The sequence below is a fragment of the Piliocolobus tephrosceles genome, chromosome X (assembly GCF_002776525.5).
Source record: "Piliocolobus tephrosceles isolate RC106 chromosome X, ASM277652v3, whole genome shotgun sequence".
Classification (NCBI taxonomy): domain Eukaryota; kingdom Metazoa; phylum Chordata; class Mammalia; order Primates; family Cercopithecidae; genus Piliocolobus; species Piliocolobus tephrosceles.
This window is the reverse complement of record NC_045455.1, coordinates 79,265,161-79,292,992: the sequence shown is the minus strand read 5'-3', so window position 1 is coordinate 79,292,992 and position 27,832 is coordinate 79,265,161. Positions and strand designations below refer to the sequence as shown.

At 37.5% G+C, this 27,832-nt stretch overlaps 3 protein-coding genes across 27 annotated transcripts in view; 1 reads left to right on the top strand and 2 right to left on the bottom strand.

Annotated features, from left to right (window-relative positions):
* ALG5 (ALG5 dolichyl-phosphate beta-glucosyltransferase) overlaps nt 1-1,151 on the bottom strand; it is a 47,563-nt gene extending 46,412 nt beyond the window's left edge. Inside the window, exon 1 of one of the 2 annotated variants that reach the window (XM_023208831.1) lies at nt 1,028-1,151. In XM_023208831.1, coding sequence (XP_023064599.1) covers nt 1,028-1,093 — 66 coding nt within the window. In that variant the 5' untranslated portion in view covers nt 1,094-1,151. The remainder of the gene's footprint in view (nt 1-1,027) is intronic. The other variant, XM_023208833.1, reaches the window with a different exon arrangement.
* A 1,321-nt stretch (nt 1,152-2,472) lies between these two features.
* EXOSC8 (exosome component 8) lies at nt 2,473-11,851 on the top strand. Its single transcript, XM_023208857.3, has 11 exons — nt 2,473-2,546; nt 3,995-4,031; nt 4,216-4,279; nt 4,662-4,735; nt 6,280-6,325; nt 7,664-7,769; nt 7,859-7,904; nt 8,699-8,795; nt 10,283-10,403; nt 10,992-11,098; nt 11,447-11,851. The coding sequence occupies exons 1-11, from the start codon at nt 2,530-2,532 to the stop codon at nt 11,560-11,562; spliced, it is 831 nt and encodes a 276-aa protein (XP_023064625.1). The 5' UTR covers nt 2,473-2,529; the 3' UTR covers nt 11,563-11,851.
* Nucleotides 11,571-27,832, bottom strand: part of SUPT20H (SPT20 homolog, SAGA complex component) — a 49,744-nt gene continuing 33,482 nt past the window's right edge. For 11 of the 24 annotated variants that reach the window (XM_023208837.2, XM_023208835.2, XM_023208838.2 and 8 more), the window contains 9 exons: nt 27,038-27,140; nt 26,733-26,891; nt 24,702-25,008; nt 24,143-24,297; nt 21,751-21,806; nt 19,657-19,776; nt 14,383-14,488; nt 12,817-12,920; nt 11,571-12,066 (listed from right to left, as the gene is read on the bottom strand). In XM_023208837.2, the coding sequence (XP_023064605.1) occupies nt 11,929-12,066; nt 12,817-12,920; nt 14,383-14,488; nt 19,657-19,776; nt 21,751-21,806; nt 24,143-24,297; nt 24,702-25,008; nt 26,733-26,891; nt 27,038-27,140 (1,248 nt within the window). In that variant the 3' untranslated portion in view covers nt 11,571-11,928. The remainder of the gene's footprint in view (nt 12,067-12,816; nt 12,921-14,382; nt 14,489-19,656; nt 19,777-21,750; nt 21,807-24,142; nt 24,298-24,701; nt 25,009-26,732; nt 26,892-27,037; nt 27,141-27,832) is intronic. The other 13 variants (XM_023208855.2, XM_023208853.2, XM_023208854.2 and 10 more) reach the window with 9 other exon arrangements.

The window sequence follows — 27,832 nt, the reverse complement described above, 5'->3', positions numbered from 1 at the left end:
AAAATACATAAATAAATAAATCCTGGTTTGCTCAAAAACTTGAAAAAACAAAAAAGCCCTAAACCCTGAAATCTCCACTAGTTAGGGCAAGAGAGGACTCCTCTCTTACCCAGATACTATTAACAAAGAAGTAAGGATGCATTACATTTTACCTAAACTGTAAATTTATACATCCTCTGGAAAGACGGCAGGGTGGCCTTCCTGGCAGTGCTGTCTAGATGGCTAATCTGAATGTGAAGGAAGCTGAAATCCTCTCCACTTACTAACGAGAGGGCAGGCTCATTCCAAGGTATGCGGGAGAGAGTTCATTTGGCCAATTTTCTACCACGTAACAATCTGCAAGTGTTTACAATGTTTTTGTGTATCGAGAGCAATGGCAAAGAAAATCGAGTTTGAATTCTACTGTCCTGCCTTGTTTATGGGCAGTATATTTAGGGTGCTTCATTCTGGGCCACACGCGCCCCTGAGGCCTGTCTCTCTCGCTCACCCTGCGTCCCTAGTGGGTCTCATCGATCCACGGATTTATTTCCATTTGTAACAGATAGCTGCCGTCAGTCTGGGCTCCGTCATCTCTATCTGCTTAACCCCATCAGCAAAGGAGGCATGCTAGGGAGCACACCCCTTCTGGGGCTCGAGACCTCCCTGGGTGGAGCAGAACTGCAGCGGCTGCAGGTCCCGGAGAGTCTGGAAGAGGTCGAGGCTGAAAGAGCGGGTGGGCAGGGGGCATAGGCGCCAGGGGCGAGAGAAGCGGCGACGATGCCAGGCTGGGTGGGTGCGCCCCAGTGCGAAAAAACTTACAAGTCTCTGAGCACACAAAAAGATAAGATTCCAAAGGAAAATTAAAGAACGGAAGAAAAGGAGAGTGAAACTCCAGGAAAGAAACTCCGAGGTCAGGTATTTGGGGGAAGCTAGGGGAAATGGGACTTGTCTGAGAACGGGTAGCGCGCAGGAGGGGACGCCTGAGGAGCTGCAGTCTCCGGGAGAGCGGTGAGCCCCGGCCTGCGCGGGTTCCCATCCCTGTTCTCACCAGCACGAGGGCTGCGGCCGCCAGCGCCGCGCCGAGTACCGCCAGCTGCAGCAGAAGCGGAGCCATCCTCCATGCCGGAGCTGCCTGTCCAATCCCGCACCTACACACAAGCGGAAGCGCGCCGGTGAGATTCGGCCCAGTCACCAGAGGTCGCTCCCGCTGGCCGCAGCGCCCCCGCGTGGCGAGGCGGAGAAAACGCCGCTCTCGTGCCCTGGGCGCCCAGTCGGTGGAGATGCACGCCCGGTTCCGTAGCAGGGCGCCAGGTTTAGCAAGTATGCAAGACGGTCTACTTAATTTAAATTTCAGACAAAAAAAACTAATCATGTTTTTAACAGCCTTATTAAGATAGTCACATACCATACAACTCATCCAGTTAAAGGTTTCTGGTTACACTAGTTTTTATAAATTGTGGTAAAATAAAACAAAAAGTTGCCATTTTAATCATTTTTACAATAGTGAGTGGCATTAATTGCATACACAATACTGTGCAACCATCACCACTATCTTATCTGTAAAGTCTTCCCAGCTCCCTCCAGGTTCTGGCAACAACTAATTGCATGCTCTATTTGGGGCATACTCATGCTTAAAAAAAAAAAATGCTGTGTTTATCAGACATTCGAATTTAACTTGGTATCCTGTATTTTATCTGGGAACCCCGCCTAGGAGGGAGATGTCAGCCTTGAGCACCACACAGTCTACAACACAAGCTGATGCAGAGCATAACGTGGTGGGACAAGGAGCGCAAATAAAGTTCGAGTTTCTCGGCCGGACGCGGTGGCTCACGCCTGTAATTCCCGCACTCTGGGAGGCCGAGACGGGCGGATCACGAGGTCAGGAGATCGAGATCATCCTGGCTGACACGGTGAAACCCCGTCTCTACTAAAAAATACAAAAAATTAGCCCGGCGTGGTGGCGGGCGCCTGTAGTCCCAGCTACTCGGGAGGCTGAGGCAGGAGAATGGCGTGAACCCGGGAGGCGGAGCTTGCAGTGAGCCGAGATCAAGCCAGCCTGGGCGACAGAGCGGACTCCATCTCAAAAAAAAAAAAAGAAAAAAAAAAGTTCAGGTTTGTCATGTGCTGGAGCAAGGAGCCCTTGACCAGTGAAGAGGCCAGGCCAGGGCTCAGCCTAAGTCACAGGCGGAAAAAAATACGCAGAAACATTGGAATAACGCTCCACACGCACTGCTTGATTCTTCGCTGGAAACCCTGTTATCTCTGAACTGTTGGCGTTATTCTGAGTTACAGCACCAGCTTTTTTTATAAAGAGGGAGACCGTCTCCTTCTTTAACAGCAGATTCGTCAAAATACGTCCAAGGCGAGGAAACGTAGAAGGGCGTCTGGGCAGGGGAAAGTCGATGCGAAGGCGGTCCAGGGACCTTTCGTCGCGTCCCCACCTTGGCGTTTTCTGTGGCGTGAGCGGCCCAGGCAACCGTGTCGAAAGTGCGGCGGCGGAACGGGCGCGCAGGCCAGGAGCGGCGCAGGCGCAGACGCGCGGGCGGGAAGATGGCGGCTGGGTTCAAGTGAGTGTTGGCGGGTGGCGGTTCGAGTTCTGTAGCCTGGTGGACGGCAGCTTCCTTTAACTCTTAGCTGGGATTCTCTCACCCGGAGGCCGACCCCGTTGGGGTGCCATTTCCTTCCTCGTCGAAGCAGGCGACGGGTGGGAGGACCTGGAGGTGGTTATAGTGAAAAGAAAGGGCTTCTTCCCCCCAGCAAAACGAGTGATGAAAGAACTCTGTAGAGTTCCATGCTCGCTGCGAGCGCTCGTGAGCGTGGTGTGTAGTGAACGTGCAGTCCCAGGAGACATAGTTGTGCTCTTTTAAAGATTATGGCCGGGCGCGGTGGTTCACGCCTGTAATCCCAGCACTTTGGGAGGCCGCGGCGGGCGAATCACCTGAGGTCAGGAGGTAGAGAACAGCCTGATCTACATGGTGAAATCCAGTCCCTAATAAAAATATAAAAATTAGCCGGGCATGGTGGTGGGCGCCTGTAATCCCAGCTACTCAGGAGGCTGAGTCAGGAGAATCGCTTGAACTCGGGAGGCAGAGGTTGTAGTGAGCCGAGATCGCGCCACTGCACTCCAGCCTGGGTGACAGAGTGAGACTCTGTCTCAGTCAGTCAATCAAGATTGTTGCATCAGAGCCACATACCACCTGCTTCTCCCTCTCCCGTCATTTATTTCTAAAAGGAGCATGCCTCGTTTGGAAGGTTTTTGTGTGTGTGAAGCCAATGGACTTTCTTAAAGTTTCTAAAAAATGGATAAATAGGATACCAAAGGAAATCCATTATGTTGAAATATTTATCTATAAGTATAAACCCCCGAAGACATGATATAGTAGTATATATATTTGCTTTAAAATTAACCTTCTTAAACAAGATCTAGTGGCGAGACTAGTAGTAACTCCTGGGATTTCAAAGTAACAGTGAGCCTGAACATACCTTACATAGCTATAGGGTACAAATGAAAACATCTGTGGTCTCTGTGGTTGTTAAAGTTGCAGGTACTGCTAATGTTACTATGGTTTGTTGCCTACAGTCATAATTGAAGAATATGCTAAATTTCAGTTACAGTGAAAATAAAGATGTACCTTTTTTGTTTCCTGAGTTATCTAGTAAGATATAACTATTCATGATCACTAGATTATGAAAATAATTTTTTCATGATTACTAGATCACTCTGAATCCTTGTTTCACAGCAAGAATGACATGATTCTTTTGACACCTAGATTAATCCGCGTTTAAAGAGCTCATGCAAATGGCTTTTAGCCGCCAATCTTCTAATCCTTTATGGCAGAGTTAAGGACAACTGAATGTGATTGCTACTGCAAGGATTTTTACTTTCTAGAATTACTTTTAGTTAAAAGTTGTAGAGATGTATGCTGCATCACAACACTCAAGATCTTTGCCAATTTCTGGATTTATGTTAAGATTCATCAGTTTATCTCAGATATATTTTTAACACGTGTTTCAGAACTGTGGAACCTCTGGAGTATTACAGGAGATTTCTGGTGAGTAAAAGTTATGTACATGTTTTGCCTTTTGATAACAATGGATTGCTTTTAAAGATACATTTCAAGTAATTTAATCCATTTGAAGTAACATTTAATGTGTTCCCTGGTGTGTGTAAAACTTGTGATAGATGTGTAAAATATGTAATAGGTATAATCTATTTTTATACAAACATTTATTAAGAAAGAGAACTGCCGTCCTGATGGAAGAGAACTTGGTGAATTCAGAACCACAACTGTCAACATAGGTAAGGGTGTATTTTCCATTTTCAACTGTATGATATTCCCAAGTTTTAGTCTCTGAACCACCTAAACAGTTTTTCAGCCAAATTCTCTTTGTCTAAAGAATTTGATAATTTTTTGTGTGAAGAGATTTTTATCTGTACAAAAGCCCTGTAACTGAATGAAAAATGATTAACACAAATTCAAGGACAGGTGAATAATTATTTAAACACTAATTTAAAATAGTTATGTAAAAATCAATTATTCTAACGAAATATTCATAAGCAACTGAGAGGGATAGCAAGATAATCATACACAGCAAGCTAAAACACTTAATTTTAATGATTATATAGATAATTTTGTAGCTGTTTTCCTTTCATGGACTTTTCATTTTGCTTATCTTTTCAGGTTCAATTAGTACCGCAGATGGTTCTGCTTTAGTGAAGTTGGGAAATACTACAGTAATCTGTGGAGTTAAAGCGGTAAGTCTAAATAGGTCCTATTGAGATTTGAGTTACAAAGTTAGCTTTATTTATTAGATTGTAATATACACCTATAATTCCACTCTTGATTTGGCAGTTGGGTGTCAGTTTTTAATATTTAATTTCCCAAGAGCTTTCACTATGAGTGTTAAATAATATGACCCAAGTTTAATGACTGAACGTTTGTCAAATGTACCAAAATGAAACAACTTTTAAAATCTTAGCCACCCTTAATTTTTAAAACATCTGGTTATATCATTTGAGAAATTAACAGATTTTTGGTGACATCCTTTTAGCCAGTGATGACATGTAATCTGTGTAAATGTGTGGAAAATTGAAATTGTTGAAAAGAAAAATTTGAGGGAATAATGGCTACCATTTACTGAGTACCTGCTATGTTTCAGACACCTTTTTAGGCACTTTACAGAATTATCCACTTTAATCCCTACAACAATAACAATCATTTGTTATTTTTAACAAAAATAACAATCATTTGTTATTTTTCTCCACCTCCTGTTTTACAGATGAGGTTCAGTAACCTCTCCAGGTATATAAGACTCATAAGTAAAACTTGAGACATAAATTTGACTCCAAAGCCTGTGCTTCTTTCACTACAATACACCCTGTGTTATTTAACACTTAGTTGAGATTCTTCTTTGGTAAACCTGGAGTGATATATAACAATACAATTTGAGAACTTGCTCCTTGTCAGGTTTTATGCCTGGGATTTAACAGGTTTATCTCATTTGGCCCTTATTAACAGACCCTAGGAGTAGACACTATTTTCTTCCCATTTGACAGATGAGGAGTTTAAGGTTAGAGGTTAAATAACTTGCCTAAAGTCAGCCAGTAAATGTGGCTCTGACATTTGAACCGGCTTACTAATTGCAGAGCGTTTTTTCTTTTTTTTCTTTTTTTGAGATGGAGTCTGGCTCTGTCGCTCAGGTTGGAGTGCAGTGGCAGGCTCTGGGCTCACTGCAACTTCTGCCTCCCGGGTTCAAGTGATTCTCCTGCCTCAGCCTCCCAAGTAGCTGGGATTATAGGCACCTGCCACCACGGCTGGCTAATTTTTGTGTTTTTAGTAGAGACGGGGTTTTGCCATCTTGGCCAGGCTGGTCTCAAACTCCTGACCTCAGGTGATCCACCCGCCTCTGCCTCCCAAAGTGCTGGGATTACAGGTGTGAGCCACTGCGCCCAGCTGAGCTTTTGCTCTTTACCACTAAAGCAGCAATTCCTAAATCTAGCTCTACCATGTGGGGAATAAATTAAGATTCTTGGCTACTAGGTGCGGGCACAAACTCAATTACTGTTTTTCAAAAGATCTCCAGGTAATCTTGATGAGCAGCACTGTAGTGTAGTCCACTGTACTATAGTGCCTTCTTATCTTGTAGAGCTACTGTGAGGATCAGCACCAATGTCCTTAGAGGCCCTGACACAATTCCCGAAGTTGATATTTGATAGAGCCTTCCATAACTGATTGCTAAGTTGTCTTCATAATTTTTCAGTAGCTTCTTTCAATAGGAAACATTTCTTTGGTACTATAGGAATTTGCAGCACCACCAACAGATGCCCCTGATAAAGGATATGTTGGTAAGTTAAATGGTTTTGTAATTTTAATACTAATACTTCTAACACATTTAATAATTTTAGTTAAGTCCTAGTTGAGTTGATGTAAAGAAAATTACTCCTAATATTCAGAAATATTTAAGAATAAAACAAATTCCTCAAAAGTTTTCCGTGTTGGTAAAAGATAGCATAATAGCAGGATATAGAATTTCATAAATTTAACCTTTATCAAACTTGCTTGCTCAATTTTTGTTTATACATTCATATGTTACTAACCAAGAAAACAGAACTTTGGCTGGGTGTGGTGACTCACACCTGTAATACCAGGATTTTGGGAGGCCAAGACTGCAGGATTGCTTCAGCCCAGGAGTTCGAGACCAGCCTGGGGAACAAAGGAGACCCCATCTCTACAAAAAAATCAAGTTAGCTGGGTGTGCTGGTGCACACCTGTGTCCCAGCTACTTGGGAGGCTGAAGCAGGAGGATTGCTTGAGCCTGGGAGGTCAAGGCTACAATGAAATATGATTGTGTCACTGCATTCAAGCCTGAGTGACAGAGTGAAATCCTGTTTCAAAAGAAAAAAATAGAATGGATTTTTTTTTTAGTTAAAGAACTGTCATTGCACATTTTTTGTTTCCATAAAGATTCTTTGCTTCATACAACTGCTATTTTTTTTCTTGTCTTGGAACCATCTGTTCTTTACGGTAGGAACCAACATTTTCTTAAATGAGAAAACCAGTTGGATGTTAGCAGAGGGTCTATCTTCAGTTACAGATTGAGGTATTTTGGAAGATACCAGGAAAACTTGTAAAGGATTTAGGAGAATTGAGGTCTAAAATAGAATTTTTAAAAATGCATATGGGGGAAAAAAGTCAGAAAAATATAAATTTCATGCCTGGGAGTCTTACAGAGACCAAACAGAATATAACTATGTTACAATGTATTCTATTCAGAAAAGCCTGTCCATGGCCACAGCTGCCTTTACTGTGGATTGATACCTTTAACACTTCAATAATCCATAAATTAAAAAGTTTAGGCCGGGCCCGGTGGCTCACGCCTATAATCCCAGCACTTTGGGAGGCCGAGGCAGGTAGATCATGAGGTCAGGAGATTGAGACCATCTTAACCAATATGGTAAAACCCCGTCTACCAAAATACAAAAAAATTAGCTGGGGGTGGTGGCACATGCCTGTAATCCCAGCTACTTGGGAGGCTGAGGCAGGGAAATCTCTTGAACCTGGAAGGCAGAGGTTGCAGTGAGCGGAGATCGCGCCACTGCACTCCAGCCTGGTGACAGAGCAAGACTCCATCTCAAAAAAAAAAAAAAAAAGTTTAGTTCATAGCTGCAGAGTGTTTCTTTCAGTTCCTAATGTGGATCTACCACCCCTGTGTTCATCGAGATTCCGGTCTGGACCTCCTGGAGAAGAGGCCCAAGTGGCTAGCCAATTCATTGCAGATGTCATTGAAAAGTAAGAGCACCATGATAAAATTTTACTGTAATTCATTTTCAGATAGTTTTTGACTTTTCATTTACTTTGCTCTTTGTCATTAAATCAAGTTCACAGATAATTCAGAAAGAGGACTTATGCATTTCTCCAGGGAAGGTAAGAGGAATAGAGAAGCTATTAAGTTCTTATTAATTCTGAAGGGATTTTTTTTGTGGGGGAAAGTGAACAAGGAAATTAAAATCACCAATCAAAGTAGCCTTAAATATGGCTGCTTTACAGATTTTAGAGATTCAGTCATTTCTTACTCTATAATTCTCTAAATGAACCATATTGTTTATAAAAAACAAGTTTGACTAACTTACTGCCTGTTTGGGAGCTACCTTTTAAACTGAAGTAATTTTTTTCCCCCTTAACTTTTAGAGAAAAGTTCATTTTTTATTCCTTATAGCAGATTATGACATCAATCATATTAACATATGTTTTTGGTGAATTCACAGTAGATTCCAAAGTCTATTTGAAAATGTAAAACTAGGTTGATTAGAACCTAGAGAGGCTTTCCATAAACTGATATGTTAGCACTGTAAAACCTAAACATTTCCTGTATTATGGGAAAGTGCATTTTGAATTTTAGCTAGGGCTTTCAAAACCATCTTCCTTATCTGTAACCTGCCAGTAAGAATGGAAATTCCTTCTACATCTGTAGCTCCATTGAGGGAAACGGACATGTTTGTCATTTGTCAGCTTGGCAATCAAAAGCCAGCTTTCACCAAACCTGTCCACTTTCTTCTGGTTTTCTACGTGAAAAAGGTAAAGCATTTTCTTAAGATTTTTGAGCCTTGAAGGCTATCTTGCTTGTTTAACCAAGGGTTCTGTGGTTCTTAAGTCTAAGCGAATATAGCATGTTCTACCCATTAGAAGGCTTTAATTTCCTTTTGTGTTAATTGTTTTAGCTTGCCTGGGTTCTATACTGTGATCTCATTTGCCTTGACTATGATGGAAACATTTTGGATGCCTGCACATTTGCTTTGTTAGCGGCTTTAAAAAATGGTAAGCAGCCTTACAAAAAAGGCAATATTCCCACTAATGGGTTAGAATGTTCTGTTTTGTGAAACTTTTAATGTACATTTGCTTTCATATGCTTCCAAATTAATGAATGTAATACTGCCATTACTTTCCAAATATAGTTGATAGTTGTATATTCTCTAACTGAATGCTCTTTAGAGTGCTGCTTTGACTGTACCCGTCTACTTAGGTTAGGACTTCAGTCCTTTCCATAATAGTGTTAATAATGGTGGGAGAGGGAGACAAGACTTGTAAATTCTGGCTAGGTGATTGGTGAAGATCTGCCAGTATCCTCATAGTTCTTTATGTGATATTGCCAAAAGAATTAGAATGGATTCTGTTGTTTTTACTGTGAGGCCACAGTAATAGTGAAGTTTCTTAGCAAGGAGTCTAGGTTGACTGATTAGTTACAGATTTCAATAACTTGTGCATATTCTCTATCATTGGTGAATGATGAATTGGTAGGAACAAATAATTGGAGGTGGAAAATAAAGTTAGCACAGCAATATTATAATAGAGTGGTTAAGTGAATTGGAGGTAGAAAATAAGTTAGCACAATATTATAACAGAGTGGTTAAAGCAGAGACTTAGGTTGGATTCCTGGCTCTATCACTCTGTGCTGAAGTTTCCTTATCTATAATAAAATAGGAATAATAGTACTTAGTTTGTAAGAGTATTGATTAGGTGAATACAATAAAAATGTGAAAATGCTTAAAACAGTACCTAGCATACACAAATTAGCTAGACATGTTATCTATTAGTAATAATTTTCATTTCAAAACTGGGTACAGTGGCACATGCCTAAATAGTCGCACCCAGCTACTGGGGAGGTTGAGATGGGAAGATTGCTAGGAATTCAGTTCTAGCCTCGGCAACATAACAAGACCCTATCTCTAAAAATTAAAAAAAAAAATCATTTTGACTTTGTAAACTTAAAAAAATTATGCAATAAGCACTAGGTAGGCATGTCAGATGTTGTGAAGAGCAATGTATATCCTCTGTATTTACCTTAGTGGCTGTAAGGTGCTTTTTAAAAAGAAATGTGGCCGGGCGCGGTGGCTCAAGCCTGTAATCCCAGCACTTTGGGAGGCCGAGACGGGCGGATCACGAGGTCAGGAGATCGAGACCATCCTGGCTAACATGGTGAAACCCCGTCTCTACTAAAAAATACAAAAAACTAGCCAGGCGAGGTGGTGGGTGCCTGTAGTCCCAGCTACTCGGGAGGCTGAGGCAGGAGAATGGCGTAAACCCGGGAGGCAGAGCTTGCAGTGAGCTGAGATCCAGCCACTGCACTCCAGCCTAGGCGACAGAGCGAGACTCCGTCTCAAAGAAAATAAATAAATAAAAATAAAAAATAAAATAAAAAGAAATGTTCTGGGCAAGTTAAATCGAGGGAAAGGTGAATTAAAAAAAAAAAGCTTAGAAACCATTTGTTTCTTAGAGACTTACTTTACAAATTTGCCTTTTCTTAGTACAGTTGCCTGAAGTTACTATAAATGAAGAAACTGCTTTAGCAGAAGTTAATTTAAAGAAGAAAAGTTATTTGAATATTAGAACTCATCCAGTTGCAACTTCCTTTGCTGTGTTTGATGAGTAAGTTAATCAAACTTACTTTAAAATTTTCTATATTTAAGATTTGGGTAATTGATGTTCAGCATTCTAACTCTTCAGGAAGTGCTATGGTGACTCTACATCCTAGTTTTCCCTGGACACTTGAGTTTATACTTGTCCCTGCACAATTATTTCTAGTCATCCTGTCTGCTTTCATAGCATCCTGATTTGGATGATAATTGTGTTCACTTTACCTGTTCCTTGGTTTACTTATACCTGTGTAATGTTAATTTCTAATTCTTTCACTAAAGATTTACCTGAAGCTATCTTCAGTATTTTCCAAGGATTTTAGCACATTCAGAAATAGAAGAGCAGGGCGAGGCATGGTGAGTCATGCCTGTAATGCCAGCACTTTGGGAGGCTGAGGCAGGGTATCACCTGAGGTCACGAGTTTGAGACCAGCCTGGCCAAGATGGTGAAACCCTGTTTCTACTAAAAATACAAAAATTAGCTGGGTGTGATGGCGTGTGCCTGTAATTCCAGCTACTTGGGAGGCTGACAGTATGTTTAGTATTTTTAAAGTAAAACTTGTTCCATGGATTGATAACTTATACTTTTTTCTTTTTATAGCACTTTGCTTATAGTTGACCCTACTGGAGAGGAGGAACATCTGGCAACAGGAACCTTAACAATAGTAATGGATGAGGAAGGCAAGCTCTGTTGTCTTCACAAACCAGGTATGTTCCTGCCACTTCAGTCCTAAACATATGTAGATGAAAACTCAGTGTGAGCCTTAAATTAGGGAGGGCCAAATGGAATAGGGGATATTTTATTTACCTAATTTAAGTTTACTGTAGTTTCTTAGCTACCTCAAATTTTCTTCCATCTTAATGGTATATGTCAGTGATTCTTAAACTTAAGACATACATTAGAATCACTTGGAGGTCTTGTGAAGCTAACTTGCAGACCTTGAGACTGTACCCTGATTTATGTTATCCAATTTTTTTGTTTCATAATTTGATATGACATTAATGTTTTTTGAAAAGCAGTGATAGATTAAAAGTATTGGCAAAATAATTTTTCAGGTGGAAGCGGGCTAACTGGAGCTAAACTTCAGGACTGCATGAGCCGAGCAGTTACAAGACACAAAGAAGTTAAAAAATTGATGGATGAAGTAATTAAGAGTATGAAACCCAAATAAATAGCCACTTTTCAAAACAGATTTGTAAAAATTGTATTTGTTAACACTGTGCACAAACATTTTATACTAAATAAATATCAAACTACATTCTTCTGAAAGATGTTTCTATTATTTCTTAGGTCACTTCCATATATTGTATAGTGAAACCATTTTTAAAAAGCAATGACTTAGGCAAACCAACCCTAGTTTGTTAAACCATTTCCCTGTTTTTATTTAAAAATGATAAGGTTGTGCTTCTGTATAAAGTTTGTACATCTAGCAATGTAAAATACTGACACATTAAAAAAAAAACAAAAAGTAGAAACTCAATCCTTTTGATTCAATGCTCTTGTGTGTTTAAAAAAGGAACAAAAAATAATGCAAGACTCAGAATTTTGGAGTGGTTGGCGTGCCTCTCTTCATTTTACTTTTTGACTGGCTGCCTGTATGCCGATGACGGTGTAGCTGAGCTGTTTGTGCTGCTGCTGCTGCCATAGCCATTTGATGCTGCAAGAATCGCAACTGCTGCAAAAGGGAGGAAAAAAATCGAGTTATGTTAAATGCAGGCAGGTGTGGAAAGGTGCTTTTCCTGAGAGTGACGAAACAACACAACTGAAAAAGGGAGAAAGCACCAAGATAACAAAAAGGGACTATACCACATTGAGACAATGCACAGTCAAACAGCACCAGTGGCACAGAAGCCTGCTGAGGGCTTTAAAAATGATTCTTGGCAAACTTCAAAATTATTTGTTACTTTGCCCTGCCAGTCTATATTGTAGTAACTCAGCAACTTCAGTTACCATTTTGTTGTATAATGATAGTTTATAGCAATATAAAACAACCCTGAATATCAAGATAGTCAACTATAATATGCTGACTTTCCTTCCTAAAATGATCGTATAACATTTTTCTAAATAAACAGGAATGACATTTACTAATAGGAACACTTTTCTGCAATAAAATATTAGAAAGTTAACAATTGGCACTTACAACTGTCTATTTCAAAATATACTGCATACTAGAAAGATGTATGTTAATGTGCCACCAGCACTTCATGAAAAATTTTAAGAGTATAGCTTAAATGTACAAAATATATTCAGTGCTCCAAGTTGACTGGCTAAAATGTCAAGACTTTTAAATAAACTTTGCTAAATTATTTACCAATTACTGTACAGTCTTAAAAGACAGTAAAATAAAACTAAAGCAAGTTATTTTGAGGTACTTTTGGAGCTGAGTATCTTTAAAAATGTAATCAGAGTGAAGTTGCTGGATTACTTGTATCTGTTGCTGCTGCTGTTGAAAGGCAGAGGAGAGCTGGAATCTCTGCTGAGGAAGGCTTTGCTCAGGTCTGTTCTCGGCAGAGCCAAGCTGAGACAACACTACAGAGAGGAGAAGGGGAAAGCAGGCCAGTCAAAAAGTTTGAAGGCTACCAGGGTTAGAAAAGGACAACACAGAAAATGAAATAATAGAAAAGTTAGCAGTATGATTAATCTTAAGTATCAAATCATAGACATTTCAGAATAAATTTAGTATATGGTCTCCTGTTAGTTGGGGGTACCACTGATTATGGAACTTTCTGGACACAAAAAGAGAAGGGAGTGCATTATGTGTCAAAGCACTGAACCTCTCTTGCATCTGTATAAAATTCGATACTGGTGCTATTTTGTTTAGAAGAGTACATTATTTTTGAAATATAACCAACAGTAGGAGAAGGGAGATGGAAGAAATCCAAACTATTGTAACAACAAAGCTGGTAGACAGACAATTGCTTTAAACAAAAGATGTTGCAATGAATATCAGACTACTATAAATAAACAACAGAGGTGATGAACTGAGACTGAGCATTGTTTGTTATTTTTTGAGCTGAGTGGAACCACAGTAATCAGTTCAACACTTATTTTACATATGAGAAAGTTTGAAGGCCAACATGATTTAAGTGACTTGGACTCAAATTATGGCAAATCTGTCGCTAGGAACATTCTCATGACTTTTCAGACTAGAGTTGTTTCCACTAAATTATACTAGAGCTATTTTCGGAAATTCACAACTGGTCTGATAAAGGTATATAATTACATAAACTTCTATTTGGAAATTCACTACCTCTAAGTTGGAACTTTATATATAAGGATTACTTCCAAAATAAAGATTATTCTAAAAGACTTCTAAAGGCATAGTAAGCCCACAGTGATAAGATATTGACAACACAGTCACTCATTCAATCCTCAAACTCTTACAGTTTTCTTATACATGTGGCTTACTCTTTTAATTAAGTATGAAGTTAGAATTATCTTCAAGTGACAGGAATCATTAAGAGTAATCTTTAGTTCACCATTTACTGCTGGAAGTGTTGAGAAGTTCATCTTTTCTTAAATGATAATAGTGGCTTGTATACATAAGTTATGCTATTGTCCATTAAGACTTAAGTCATTTATGCAACTACAAATTACCAGAATGAGACAAAAGATTATGCAATCTAGAAAAATTCAGTCTGAACCCAGGAAAACGAAAAAGTTATTAATTAACATAACTACTGGCAAACACTGAAAACAGCTCTGGTAACCTAGTAAAGCGGGTAATTTAAAATTTTGCCAGTAAACTGTAACATAAGGAAAACACAACTGTGGTAATTATGTTAAGTCAAAGCTCTTTTAATTAATGCACTATCAAATTAATGAAAAAAATCTCAGCCATTAATCAATTTAATAGTTCACACATTATAGCTTTACTTTTTCCTGTTTACTGGTTGCAAGGGAAGGAAAAGAAAATAATTTAAGTGGTGAGATCCCAAATACATCGAATATGTTTAGTAAATTCAGCATATAAAGTTATGAAGATACCTACCAGCTGCCTGTGACTGCATAAAACTTCCTACTCCAGTAAGGTTAATAACAGCAGCTTGCTGAGCAGATAAGGCCTGTTCTTGACTGGTTGAACCTTGTTCAGAACCCTGAATAAAAAAATAATAAATGACTTGTACGAGAAAGAAAAACAAATTTGAGTTGGTGAAAATAAATCAGTATTTTTTCCTGTATGAAAGAAAGCAGTATGAGACTAGTCTTGTAAAAAGAGTAACAAGGAAAATACTTCAAAGGTATTTAGAGTAAGCAAGAATAAATTTATAGCATTTGAACAAAGAAAACTTTATTTTTCAGTGCATCTGTATTTATTGTTTGATGCTACTGAGATAATGCCTAAGGCTTTTATAAAGCTTCACTGAAACAATTTTTTAAAGCTTAAAACACTCTTTGTAACATAAACATAGTACTGGAACTTTTACTAAGTCAAGAAAAGGAAATAAAAGGCATATCGATTTTATTTGTTTTTTGTTTTATGAGACAGAGTCTTGCTCTGTTGCCCAGGCTGGAGTGCAGTGGCGCAATCTGGGCTCAATGCAACCTCCGCCTCCTGGGTTCACGCCATTCTCCTGCCTCAGCCTCCCGAGTAGCTGGGACTATAGGTGCTTGCCACTACGCCCGGCTAATGTTTTGTATTCTTTAGTAGAGACGGGGTTTCACTGTGTTCGCCAGGATGGTCTCGATCTCCTGACCTTGTAATCCACCCGCTTTGGCCTTCTAAAGTGCTGGGATTACAGGCGTGAGCCACTGTGCCCGGCCGGCATATCAATTTTATAGGAAAAAATAGAATTGTCCTTATTTGCAAATGGCACAACTGTTTATACTGTAGAAAATCCAAAGCAATCTCCAAAACAGCTCCTAGAAATACTAGGTTCAGTAAGAGGGCACAATACAAGATCAATATACAAAAATCAACACTATATATACTAGTAATGAACATGTGAAAACTGAAATAAAAAAAATACCATTCACAGTTACTCAAAAAAACAGAGAAAAGCTTAGGTATTAATCTTAAGTCTAAGAAAACATATACGGGGCTTGTGTACCAAAAACTACAAAACATTGACTTTGGTCTAGATAAGGACATACTATGTTCATGTACTGGAAGGCTTACATCATAAAGATGGCAGTTCTTCCCCCAAACTGATCAACAAGCATAACTCAATTCTTTTAGAAATGCTGGCAAGGTTTATGCAGATATAGATAAGATGACTTTAAAATTTATATGGAAAGGTAGAGAACCTACATTAACTACAATAATTTTGAAAAATGGTATGGCAGAAAACAGTGCCCAATTTTAAGACACTACAATGAAGAAGACAGTGTGGTACTGGCTGAAGGATAGACACATAGATTAATGAAACAGAACAAGGGAACCTAGAAACAAATCCACCCAAATAGACCCAACAGACTTTTAACAAATGTGCAGAAGTAATTCAATTCAGAAAGGATAGCTGTTTTTGTTGTTGTTGTTGTTGTTGTTTTCAACAAATGGTGTTGAAGCAATTGGATACTGATAGGAAAACAAAAACAAAAAAAACCATGGACCTAAGTTGCACACCTTGTACAAAAATTAACTGAAAATGAATCATGGATTCAAAATAAGAAACTATAAAACTGTTAGAAAAAAACATAGGAGAAAATCTTTGGGACCTAGGGCTAGGTAAAGAGTTCTGAGACATGACAACTACAGCATATTCCATAAAGGAAAGATACTGTCAACGTGGACTTCAGCAAAATTAAAAACTTTTGCTCTGCCAAAGACATCCTTTGAACATTTCAGTATATAATGGCAAGCCAAACATTCAAAAGTTACATTTATCTTGAGGGGATCTCCCTGGATATAAAAAGAAATTGGACAAAAGAGCACAGAGCTGAAAGGTTACATTATTGAATTTGGAACCCAGTTCATGAAATGAACAACAGAATAAGGCAGACCACATCACCACCATAATGGAGCTATGATAAAACAAACAAAAAAAACTACAGATGATATCAATTTCCCCCCAAAGCACTTCACAAATCTAAAGTAGACTGTAAGCCACCACCGCAAATGGAATATTCAAATAAGGAGGAATAATGATTAAACAAACATCTTGAAGAAAAACAAATACTAAGAAATAAAAGGACTAAAACTAAAAGGATGAAGAAAGATGTACTAAGATGTAAGAAAGATGTACTAAGCTAACATTAATCAAAAAAAAGAAACAAGAAATATTACCAGAGATAAAGAAGGTCATTTATTAATGATAAGGGGTAAATTAATCAAGGATGTAACAATCCTAAATGCATATGCACCTAACAATATGGGCTCAAAACACAACCTTTAGCAAAAGGAGAAATAGAAATTTCCAGTTTTGGTTGAAGACTTCAACACTTCTCACAGTAACTGATAAAACATTGAGAAAGAAAAGGATATAGAAGGCTTGAATGATGCCATCAAATACCTTGCTCTAATACAGAACACTCCTAACAGCAGAATACACATTTTTTTCAAGCATATATGGAGTATTCATCAAGACAGATCACGTTCTCAAGCATTAAACAAACCTCAACAAACTTAAAAGAACGAAAAATATGTTCTCAGACCACAGTGGATTTAAACTAGAAATCAACTGCAGAAAGATATTTGGAAAATTCCCAAGTATTTGGAAATCAAACATATCTAAATAATTCATTTAAGAGGGATCCATAAGACAGAAAATTCTATGGAACAAAATGAAGGCACAGCATATCAAAATTTGTGGAAAGTGGCTTAAGCAGTACTGAGAAGGAAATGTATAACATTAAATGTTTATTTTAGAAAAGAATGACCTCCATAATCTAAGCTTCCACTTATGAAACTACAAACTATCATCCAAGAAAACATTCCAGAAATAAAGAAATGACTCTACACATTAAAAGGATCCACAGGAAAAACATGGAAAAATCAATTCTGACACATACACCAGTGAAAATACTAGACAAACATTCAGGGCCTCTAGACAAACGGCTTAAATAAACTTACAAGAGCAAGATAATTAGACTGGCATCAGATTTCTCAAAAACATACAAAGCAAGTCAACAGTAGGAAGCATTTTTAATAAATTTAAAGGAGACCTAAAACTAGAGAATATTTAGAAGAAAGCAAGTGAAAACGCTTCAGGACATTGGATTTGGCAATGATCTTCAATATGATACCAAAAGCACAGGCAAGAAAAGTAAAAAGAGAAAATGAACTACATTAAAATTTTAAAAACTTCTGTGCAATGGATGCAATCAAGTGAAAAGACAACAAATGGGAGAAAATATCTGCAAATCAAACATCTGATATATGTGTATATGAAGAATGAAGAACTCCTACAATCCAACAACAAAAATTAATCTGATAAAAAAAATGGGCAAGGGACCTGAATAGACTTTTCTTGAAAGATGATACACAAATGGCCAACATGCATATGAAAAGATGCTTCACACCACTAATCATTACGGAAATGCAAATCAAAACCACAATGAGATTATCACTTCACGCCCATTAGGATGCCTGCTAAAAAAAAAAAAAAAATCCCCAAAGACCCAACCACCACCAGCAAATAACAAGAGTTGGCGAGGATTTGGACAAACTGAGATCTTTGTATGTTGTTGATGGGAATTGGGTAAAATGGTACAGTCACTATGGAAAACAGTATGATGCTTCTTAAAAAATTAAAAATCACCACATGTACCAACAATCCAGCTTCTGGGTATATATCCAAAAGAGCCGAAGACAGGGTCTCAAAGAGATCTGTATACTCACATTCACACTAGCATTATTTACAATAGCCAAAAGTTGGAAGGTACCCAAGTATCCATCAGTGGATGAATGGATAAACAAAATATGGTATATACAAGTACTATTCACCATGAAAAAGGAAGGTGATTCTGACACATGCTATAACATGAATGAACCTTGAAGACTTTATGCTAAGTGAAGTAAGTCAGATACAAAAGGACAAATAACTATATGACTGCACTTATATGAGGTATCTTGAATAGTCAAACTCATACTAACATAAAGTAGAATAGTGGCTGAGGGGAGGAGGAAATAGAGTTGTTATTTACCGGATATAGTTTCAGTTTTGTAAGATGAAAAAGTTCTATAATAGAAATCTGTTGCACAACAATGTGAATACACTTAACACTCCTGAATTGCACACTTAGGAAGTTAAAACGGTAAATTTTGGCCAGGTGCGGTGGCTCACGTCTGTAATCCCAGCACTTTGGGAGGCCGAGGTGGTGGATCACAAGGTCAGGAGACCAAGATCATCCTAACACGGTGAAACGTCGGGTGTGGTGGCATGCGTCTGTAGCCCCAGCTACTTGGGAGGCTGAGGCAGGAGAATCGCTTGAACCCAGGAGGTGGAGGTTGCAGTGAGCCAAGATCGCACCACTGCACTCCAACCTGGGCAACAGCGCATGGCTCCGTCTCAAAAAATAAAAAAAAGTTAAAATGGTAAATTTTATGTGTATTTAAAAATTAATTTTTTAAAAGAAAATCAAAGATTTTATACCTAGCCAAGCAATCTTTAATGTGTTCAGAATGAAAAAACAGCAAGTTTTTAATGTGCCCTTCCTGAGGACTCTATTAGAGGATGAGCTTTATCCAACTAAGACCTGACTGGGGAAAATTGGGCAAAAGGATTAATGGTAAATATTTCATATAATTTGTGAGATAGAGAAACTCTGGATGTGGGACCCAGGAATCAGTATTTTTAAATTTCCCAGATGACTCCAGTGTACCCAAAGTTTAGAAACACTTGTACTTCCTTCTTCTACTGTCATTTATTGCAGTTCTTATTCAATTTCATTCTCCTTGGCAGTGTAAACGTTTGTTTTTGTCTGTGTTCCCACTGCCCTACATTTTATAATAATAGGGATATCTTTATTCCAATAGCAACACAATCCTAAAAACAGAAAGATAATGATGGGGTAGAAAATACATGAGCGATAGGGACAGAAAGACCTAGGTTTCAATCTCTGACTCTGCCACTCACTGTGTGGCTATGAGCAAGCCATTTACCTGAATCTCAATCATCTATGCAAGATGCAGGTGATATCATCTATTCAGTATGGTATGACTGTTTTATTAGGAATATGTGCCCAATAGCTGATTGCTACTATTGTTAACAAAAACAGTACAAGAAATGTTTACACTAACAAAGCACATCAAGTATGCTTGGAATATACCAAAAAATGTTATAAATTCGATGTAAAAGCATATGGAAGGCTAGAAAACCCATACCTGCTCCCCCGGCTGTTGAGGACTAGCAGTTGTGGGCTGCTGAGGTTGTTGTGGTGTAAACTGGGAGAGCTGCTGTTGCTGCTGCTGCAGAGTGTTAAAAATAAGTGAACCACCTGGAAGCTATTAAGAATTTAAACAAAAATTAACCAATCTCATATGATTTTATATCAAATATTTAAATTTCTTTATTCTACAAATATTTTTGGATCATTTGCTATGTGTCACTCTTATAGTTGAGGAAACAGGTGAATTAAAAAAAAGTTGGCTGCCCTTAAAATAAAGACCTATTTAGATACAATTTTAAAGTCCTATTACTTTAGGCTCCCAAGTATGTTAATACTGTTAAACATAAATTTTTCTGTTTCAAGCTAGTAGTTAGCTATCCCAATTCACATGCTATTTTTTATTTCACTCTTTTTATACATCAATATGAAAGAGCATTAAATACATTAGATAGTACAAACAAACAGCTTATGAATCAGAAATGTATACTGTGAAAAACCACCCCTCATAAATTGGTTCTAGTTTTGCCAAAAACACAAAAATACTATACAAGATCTTTTATATAACACAGTAAGGAATTTCAAAGTTGAAAAAAAAGTGCATTTAGTTGTCCATATTTATTTTGGAAACCACTACTTTCTCTTTCATTCAAATCTAATTCGAATTTAATTAATCCAAATATAAAAACAATTTTTAAAGAAGCACTCAGAAAACTCCAGGTTAAAAAGGAAAACAATGCTTGTCAAATGCACCAAAAAACAAATAGTTTTCTATTTTAAGCTATAGGGGTTTATATATGGACCACTTTGAAGTCCTTAAGAGAATGTCCAAGAAAATACCAAATACAGAACTCTTAGGTTCTACATAGTACAAAAAAAAAAAAAAAAAAAAAAAATCCTTGGGTCAAAATATCTATCTATATCTATCACAGCTCATCATTAGGTAAATATGGACACAGCACAGATCAAATGTTCCTTCCTCAATCAGTGTATAGTAAATGTAGAAAAATACAACAAACTAAAGGATTTCCGTGCCTGTTAACACTGAGACTGATCCCTAAGAAAACTTCAACAGCAATATGCCGGAAAGTAGGCTAAATAAACAAATGCAATTTGTGGGCTTGTCCATACTACAAGTATATTGGTCTGCAATTAGTCTGCAAACATACTGCAACGTGTATAGGAAATAAGTTTTAAATTTTAGCTCTAATGAGAATTTCCCTATTTGTTAATCCTGAATACCAGGGTGGCTGATCTGTTATTGTTAGTTCCCATCAATCCATAGCTCTACTACATTACATATCCAGACCTTTATATTCATGTCTATTAATTTTCCAAACTACTAGCTTAGTTTACTCCTTCTTTAAATTAGAGGACCTAGCATAACACCAGGAATGTTGTAAATTCACCCCCTCCTTTTTTTCTTTTGAGACAGGATCTCACTCTGTTGCCTAGGCTGGAATGCAGTAGCGCAATGTCAGCTCACTGCAGCCTCGACTTCCTGGCCTCAAGTGATCCTCTGACCTCAGCCTCTCGAGTAGCGGGGATTACAGATGCATGCTACCATGCCTGGCTAATTTTTTGTAGTGATGGGGTTTTACCATACTGCCCAGGCTGGTCTCGAACTCCTGAGCTCAAGCAATCCACCCACCTGGGTCTCCCAAAGTGGTGGGATTCTAGGTGTGAGCCACCGCGTACTGCACACATACCTATTTTTTAAATCTCCTTCAAGCACAAAAAACAGTATTACATCTATGCATACATAAAACATCTGTTGGGAAAGCAATTATTTGCTAAATACATCCACTATTATTATTGTAGGGATGTATCCTCCTTGGTAGGTGTCAATTCTCCCCACTGGCACAGCTAGTGTCTTAATTAGGCAGGGCTACTGGAGCCAAAGTGTAGTATATAGGATACTGATTCTTCCTCTTTATCCACTTGATCATACAAAGGTAGCAATAATAACCACACCCTTAGAAGAATCTAAACAGACCTCAGAATCTCAAGTGCTGATACATATAGATATACATTGTTTAGAAAAAAATTCAATGTACAAAAAATTTAATCAAAAGCAGGATTTCAGGTTTACCTGGAGTAGATTTAAGGGCCTGAGACTTGAAGTATTTTTTAAACCAAATGGAACACCTGTTAAATAAAACGCATGGTTATAACAGAATTGGAAGTTTATTACACATGAAAATAATTTATACTTTAGTATATATAAGTACAATAATTTTATGTACTCTCTGCATAGATGTGCTTATTTTCCATACTTCAAAAATATCAATACTGAGATTTTATTCAAAGTTGTGAAGCACCAGGTGTACATTATAGCCTATCTTTCAGAAACTGGGACTTCTTTTTCATTCTTCTGACTGTTGGCTGAACAAACAGTAATCAAGAATTATGTGAACACCATGAATATAACAAAACTATCACTGCTGTGCAAATACATTCCAGGTACTGGCATCTATTTACATTTCTCAATGCTACATAGTATACTAAAATAATCACATCTTTAAGAACTGGTATGCTCTATGCTATTTTTTTTTTAACTACAAATGTTAATCAGAATGCTAAAGAATGTTGCAATTTGTGTATAAGATCAAAACTGAGGGTCAGGAAACAGTGCTCTGTTAATTCTAAACATAATCCTAAAAAATCTGTTACATAACACAGAGCATATCTTAAAGCTGGGGGTGACAAACTTTTTCAGTAAAGGGCCATCATGTAGGCTTTGTGAGCACAAATGGCCTCTGCTGCATTTTCTTTTCACAATCCTTTAAAAATGTAGTAACCATTCCTAGCTTAGGCTGTGTGCTGTAGTGTGCTGATCCTGGTCTCAAGATATGCAAATATTTTGCTAACAAAATACACCAATCTGAACACTATTTAAAAATGTATCTAGTTCTCTATCAGATCATTTTTTAAAAAAAAGATTTAAGGCAAGAAATGCACATGTAATATTAGCAAAGCCTTGTATAAGAAACTGAAATTTGGCAAAAATATTCCTTTCTGGAAAAATTCTCATTTAAGAAAATGGCTTAACCCCCATTCAGAACTGGATGATATCTGTATAATGCCTTCTAGCTTACCAAAGTCACTTTCATACTTCATTTATTTCTCTTAAGTACCAACTGAAGATATTTTTGTTCCCACTTTAGAGCGAACTGAACTGAGGCTAAGGGGGAAAAATTTAGTGACTTCTGTAAAGCCCCAGTTTAGCAGGTGAAGCCACATGTAACTGGTACAACTAGTAGTTACATGTAAATATCCTAAATTCAAGATGTGAAGTCCATTTCTAGGACTTCTGGCACTAAAGCACACTTATGCTTATTAAAATAAGAACACTAGGCCAGGTATGGTGGCTCACACCTGTAATCCCAGCACTTTGGGAGGCCGAGGCGGGCGGATCACGAGGTCAGGAGATCGAGACCATCCTGGCTAATACGGTGAAACCCCGTCTCTACGAAAAATACAAAAAAAATTAGCCGGGCGTGGTGGCAGGCGCCTGTAGTCCCAGCTTCTAGGGAGGCTGAGGTGGGAAAATGGCGTTAACCTGGGAGGCGGCGGAGCTTGCAGTGAGCGGAGATCGTGCCACTGCACTCCAGCCTGGGCAACAGAGCGAGACTCCGTCTCCAAAAACAAAACAAAACAAAAAAATAACAACACTAGCTAGAATTAGGAAATTACAGCAACATGTTAGTATGTTTAATTATATTTTCTGGGTTCTCTTCCTCATAACTAAGAAAGTTTTTAATGAATTTTTCTACATTGTTTTTCCTATTAAATTTTTCCTCAAGTGAAACTGAATTGTTTCAAGATATTATAATACAATCTTTTAAAGAGCATCAAAAAAAATAACCACAAGTTATAACTGTTTTCCTGTACAGGTAATAACTACTCTTAAGAATGCTTATCATGTCTCAGGCACAGTTTAAGCACATAATCTGTATTATATTTCATTTAATCCTCATGACTATGAGGTAAGTTATTATTGCTATTTCCATTTTATTTATGAGGAAAATTAGACACAAAGGTAACTTTCTCAATATTACACAAACGATAAGTTGTACAACTGGGATTCAAGCTGAGGTAGTTTGGCTCCAGAATCCAGGCTCTTAACTGCGATGCAGATGCCTCTTGTGCACAATGTATATTTTCAAAATACATTAATATTCCCTGGAATATAACTACAATGACAATAAGGCTACCAAAATTAATTTTATTATTTGGAAAGCAAAAGAAAGATTTGCACAGACTCACAGGCTTACCAAGTTTTCCAAAGAAGTTGACTGCTAGATGGCTTTTAATTCAAATGCCAGAACTTTAAAGGCTTTTGAAATGAAATACATGTGATACTACGCTTCATGAAATAATGACATTAAATGCCTTTAGCATCATTCTTAAAATTACATTTTTACTTTAGCATATACTTTAATTTTTTTTTTTTTAGAGGTTATTATTTCCAACATTCTGACCTGCTTGAGAAGCTGCCTGCATTGCACTGGGCAATGCATTTGGTAGCAGACCTCCTGAGGGTAGAAGGCCGCTCAGGTTTATTCCTGCAGGAGTTATGGCACCAGTGTTACAGCCCAGCATGGGGTTTGAACCACTCATCAAAGCCTGGGCCCCACTGCAGGAGAATAAGACAAAGCATTAAACTTCACTGTAAAAGGAAAAAGGTCAGCCACACAATTCCTCAGATTAAAAAACAAAACTACTAAGCAAACACAAATAGTTATTTATTGGTCTTAAATATCAAAGGCAATGCAGAAGATAAACAGGAAATTCTAAGCTGCTGTCAAGATGAAGTATCAAAAAACAAAAACAATAAGATGAGGTATCATCTTAGTGCAGTTAACAGATGTATTATTTAAAATTAAAACACACATAGGCAGCTTCTGTCCATATTTAAACTATTGCCTTTCAGTCTGAGTAATAGGCAGTTTTGTTCTTAATTTCACAAATTAAGAATTTATTTAGACGGTGAAACTATCTTAAAAAAAAAAAAAAATCAGAACATCAAAGCAAACTTACCAAACAGAGCCCACTACATTGATGAAGTTAAGTCCAGCAGAGTTTGCCATGACCTGGGTGGCCGTGGTTCCTGGAGTTATAGATGTTACCATGGTGGAAAGAGGAATGGTTGTTACAGGCATTGCCTGGCTCAGAGACCTTTGCTGCTGAGCAAACTGAGTTAACAAAGTGGGCTGAGGGGTGAAGCCTGAATCTTGGGGAGTAGGGGTAGCTGAAGGGGTACTAGGAGTTGAGCTCTGAGCATCAGGAGGGTGTGGGGTCGATGAAGGGGTTGGTGTAGGAGTAGATGGCTTAGGAGTTCCAGATCCTGCTCATTGAGAAAAATAAAAATTGCTAGTTTGTTATAAATGGCCAGTCCTTTTAAAATAAGGTTAATGGAATCTTACTTAGCACTGACAATTTGTTCTAGTTTTTTTTTTTTTTAAAGCAGTTAACTGCAAGTGTTAATTTCTACACATGATACATGAGTGTTGCTACACTCAATTACAATTAAGGATGCAGTATATCACCTAAAAAGCCCATTAAAGATGCTATTGCAGTAACAGTAAAAATATACAGTTATATTCTACCACAATACCCATTTAAAAGTTAAGTTTCCTACATGCTGCCTTTGGCCTAAAAAGTTCAAAAGGAATTCAAATTAATTTGTTATTTACGATTTACTAATTCAAGACTTCATTTAAAAATATTGCTTATTTAGTGTAAAAGTCTGAGATACACTGTGAACATATTTAATAAGTTACATATGGTTAACAATTATATTTGGCACCTAAATATACATGTTTAATTCCTAACACATCAAGTTTATCCTGACAAACAAATTTACAAAAAACAGTAATAAAGTAAACGTCTGATAGATAATACTGCATCTTTAACAGTAACTGTGTACTTCTGTTTAAATGTAGAATGTATAGAAAATCTGTTGTGAATGAAGTATGCACAGTTTATCAATTTTTTAAAAAACAAAAACAAAAAACAAAAACCAAAAAAGTAAAACCAAAAGCTCTTGAGGTGTTTTCTTTTTTAGCTTTCATGTCCTGCAGAAAGAAAGGAAAGAAATGTGAATGTCCAGAAGCTGTCACTCAACCCTTACTTAAAGTAACAACTGTGTGCAGTAGATTACCATAATCCATACCCACAACATAAGAAGTGTGAATAAGACTTTCAGAAAATTTATATATTTTTCTTTGTGCAAAACAAGAAGGCAGAAAAATTACACCTTTTGAGCTATCAAGATGAAGATGTTTATATCTAATGCGAAGACCACCCTATCACTGTGCAGTGTACTAAAACTTTCAGCATATATTAGCTATCTACAAAAAATCTAAAAAACTGGAATGACTTTTTCCCCCAAATTGGTACTTTCAGATATTTACTAATTTGAAGAAATTCTCCCAAACTAATGCTAGCATTCTTGTATAACTCTTCTTGATGTTAAAAAAAAAAAAGTATTCAGTAGTAAAAATTACATTTCAGTATCTTCAGAATAATGCTTTATGATCATCATCACATTTTAGTAACTGACAACAATTTATAAAAGAGTGTAGGAGTGTTTTTGAAATATTGTTTTTCAGTTTATTGTATCACCACCTTGGAACTAGTCGACTTCTTACATATACACAAAGATAGGACCTGCAGCAACAACTCTTATGACATTTTTTTCATATCAGCCACACAATTTACATAAATTTGTAAAATGATCCTAGGGTACACTGGAATAAAAAATATTTTGAAATCTTACTATCACATGTAACTACCAGGTTATTTTTTTAAGGAGATGTGTAGGTTGTAAGTCTATAAGAAAGGTATACGCAGAATGCATACATAGATACAGAAAAACAAGTACAATTACAGTAGAGACATAATACATACAATCAACAAGAGCTCTGCCTGAAGCTTCTAGCAACTTACACATTTTGGGTACACAGTACATTCAGATATCACTACTTCACAAGTTGAAAAAAGCTGTCTTAAGAAACACTAATGCAAAAGCTTATGAAGATTTAATGAAGAATTTAAGTTATGACTCACTTTGTGATGAGCTGGCAGGTGATAGGGCAGCTGGAGAAAGCATGCTAACTTGATTGAGATCCACAGATGATTTCCGAGGAATACTTGATGGCTTTGAAGAAGGAGGAGGAGTTGGAGATTTGAGAAAGCTGCTTGTCTGTTGTGGTGTAAAATAGTTACCTAGAGGAACATAAAAGTTATTTCCTAAATTTATAATTCAAAATTCTGTGAACTGTAGAAATCAAAATGGGGCAAAGTTTTAAAAAGAAATTAGGACTCTATAATGTTTGTTATTCTAGACTGCAAAAAACTAAGAAATGTAATACCTGAGGAACTATTTCCTGAGCTTGAGGGCAGTTTGATTGGTGGGGGTCGATGTTTTACGCCCTTCCCCAATACTGAAGACTGAACTGACACGGTCTCAGTTTGCTAAAAGACAGTGACATTAAGCATACTTGTTAAAATTAATCCTGCTATAAACCCCAGATGAAATGTATATTTAACTTCATAGTTTATTAAATAAAATTAGTACTGCTATAAATCCCAGATTTTTAACTCTGCAAAGTGCTCTCAGTGGTTACAGATTGAATACTGTATGTATTACAGAGAAAATTTCACGAGACCCATGAAATATATATTACAGTACACATAAAGAATGAGGAAAAGATTTCTGAGTAATAGGGTGGGAAGAGAGAGTTTTAGGGAGAAAGGCAGAGGAGTAAGATGAAAGCAAAGTTTCCACCCTTCTATACCTATCTATTAAAGGAAAATAATAGCTGTTGAAGCCAAATGACTAGAACACAGGTGTTCATTATAATTTTCCTTTTATCTTTGTGTACATTTAAAAATTGTGTCATAAAGAAATTTTAAAAAAAGGTAAAAGTAAAAACAAAACTAAACAATACTGCTGCTCCTCAAAAAATGATTCCTTTTTTTTTTTTTAGATGGATTCTCACTCGATTGCCCAGGCTGGAGTGCAGTGGTGCTATCTTGGCTCACTGCAACCTCCACCTCTGGGGTTCAAGAGATTCTCCTGTCTCAGCTTCCTGAGTGGCTGGGATTACAGGTGTGCGCCACCACGCCCAGCTAATTTTTGTATTTTTAGTAGATACGGGGTTTCA

Coding starts and splice junctions, on each gene's coding strand:
- EXOSC8 (XM_023208857.3), top strand. Junction 7,905..8,698: donor TATGCATTTCTCCAGGGAAG/GTAAGAGGAATA, acceptor TAATTGTTTTAG/CTTGCCTGGGTTCTATACTG. Junction 11,099..11,446: donor CTGTTGTCTTCACAAACCAG/GTATGTTCCTGC, acceptor ATAATTTTTCAG/GTGGAAGCGGGCTAACTGGA.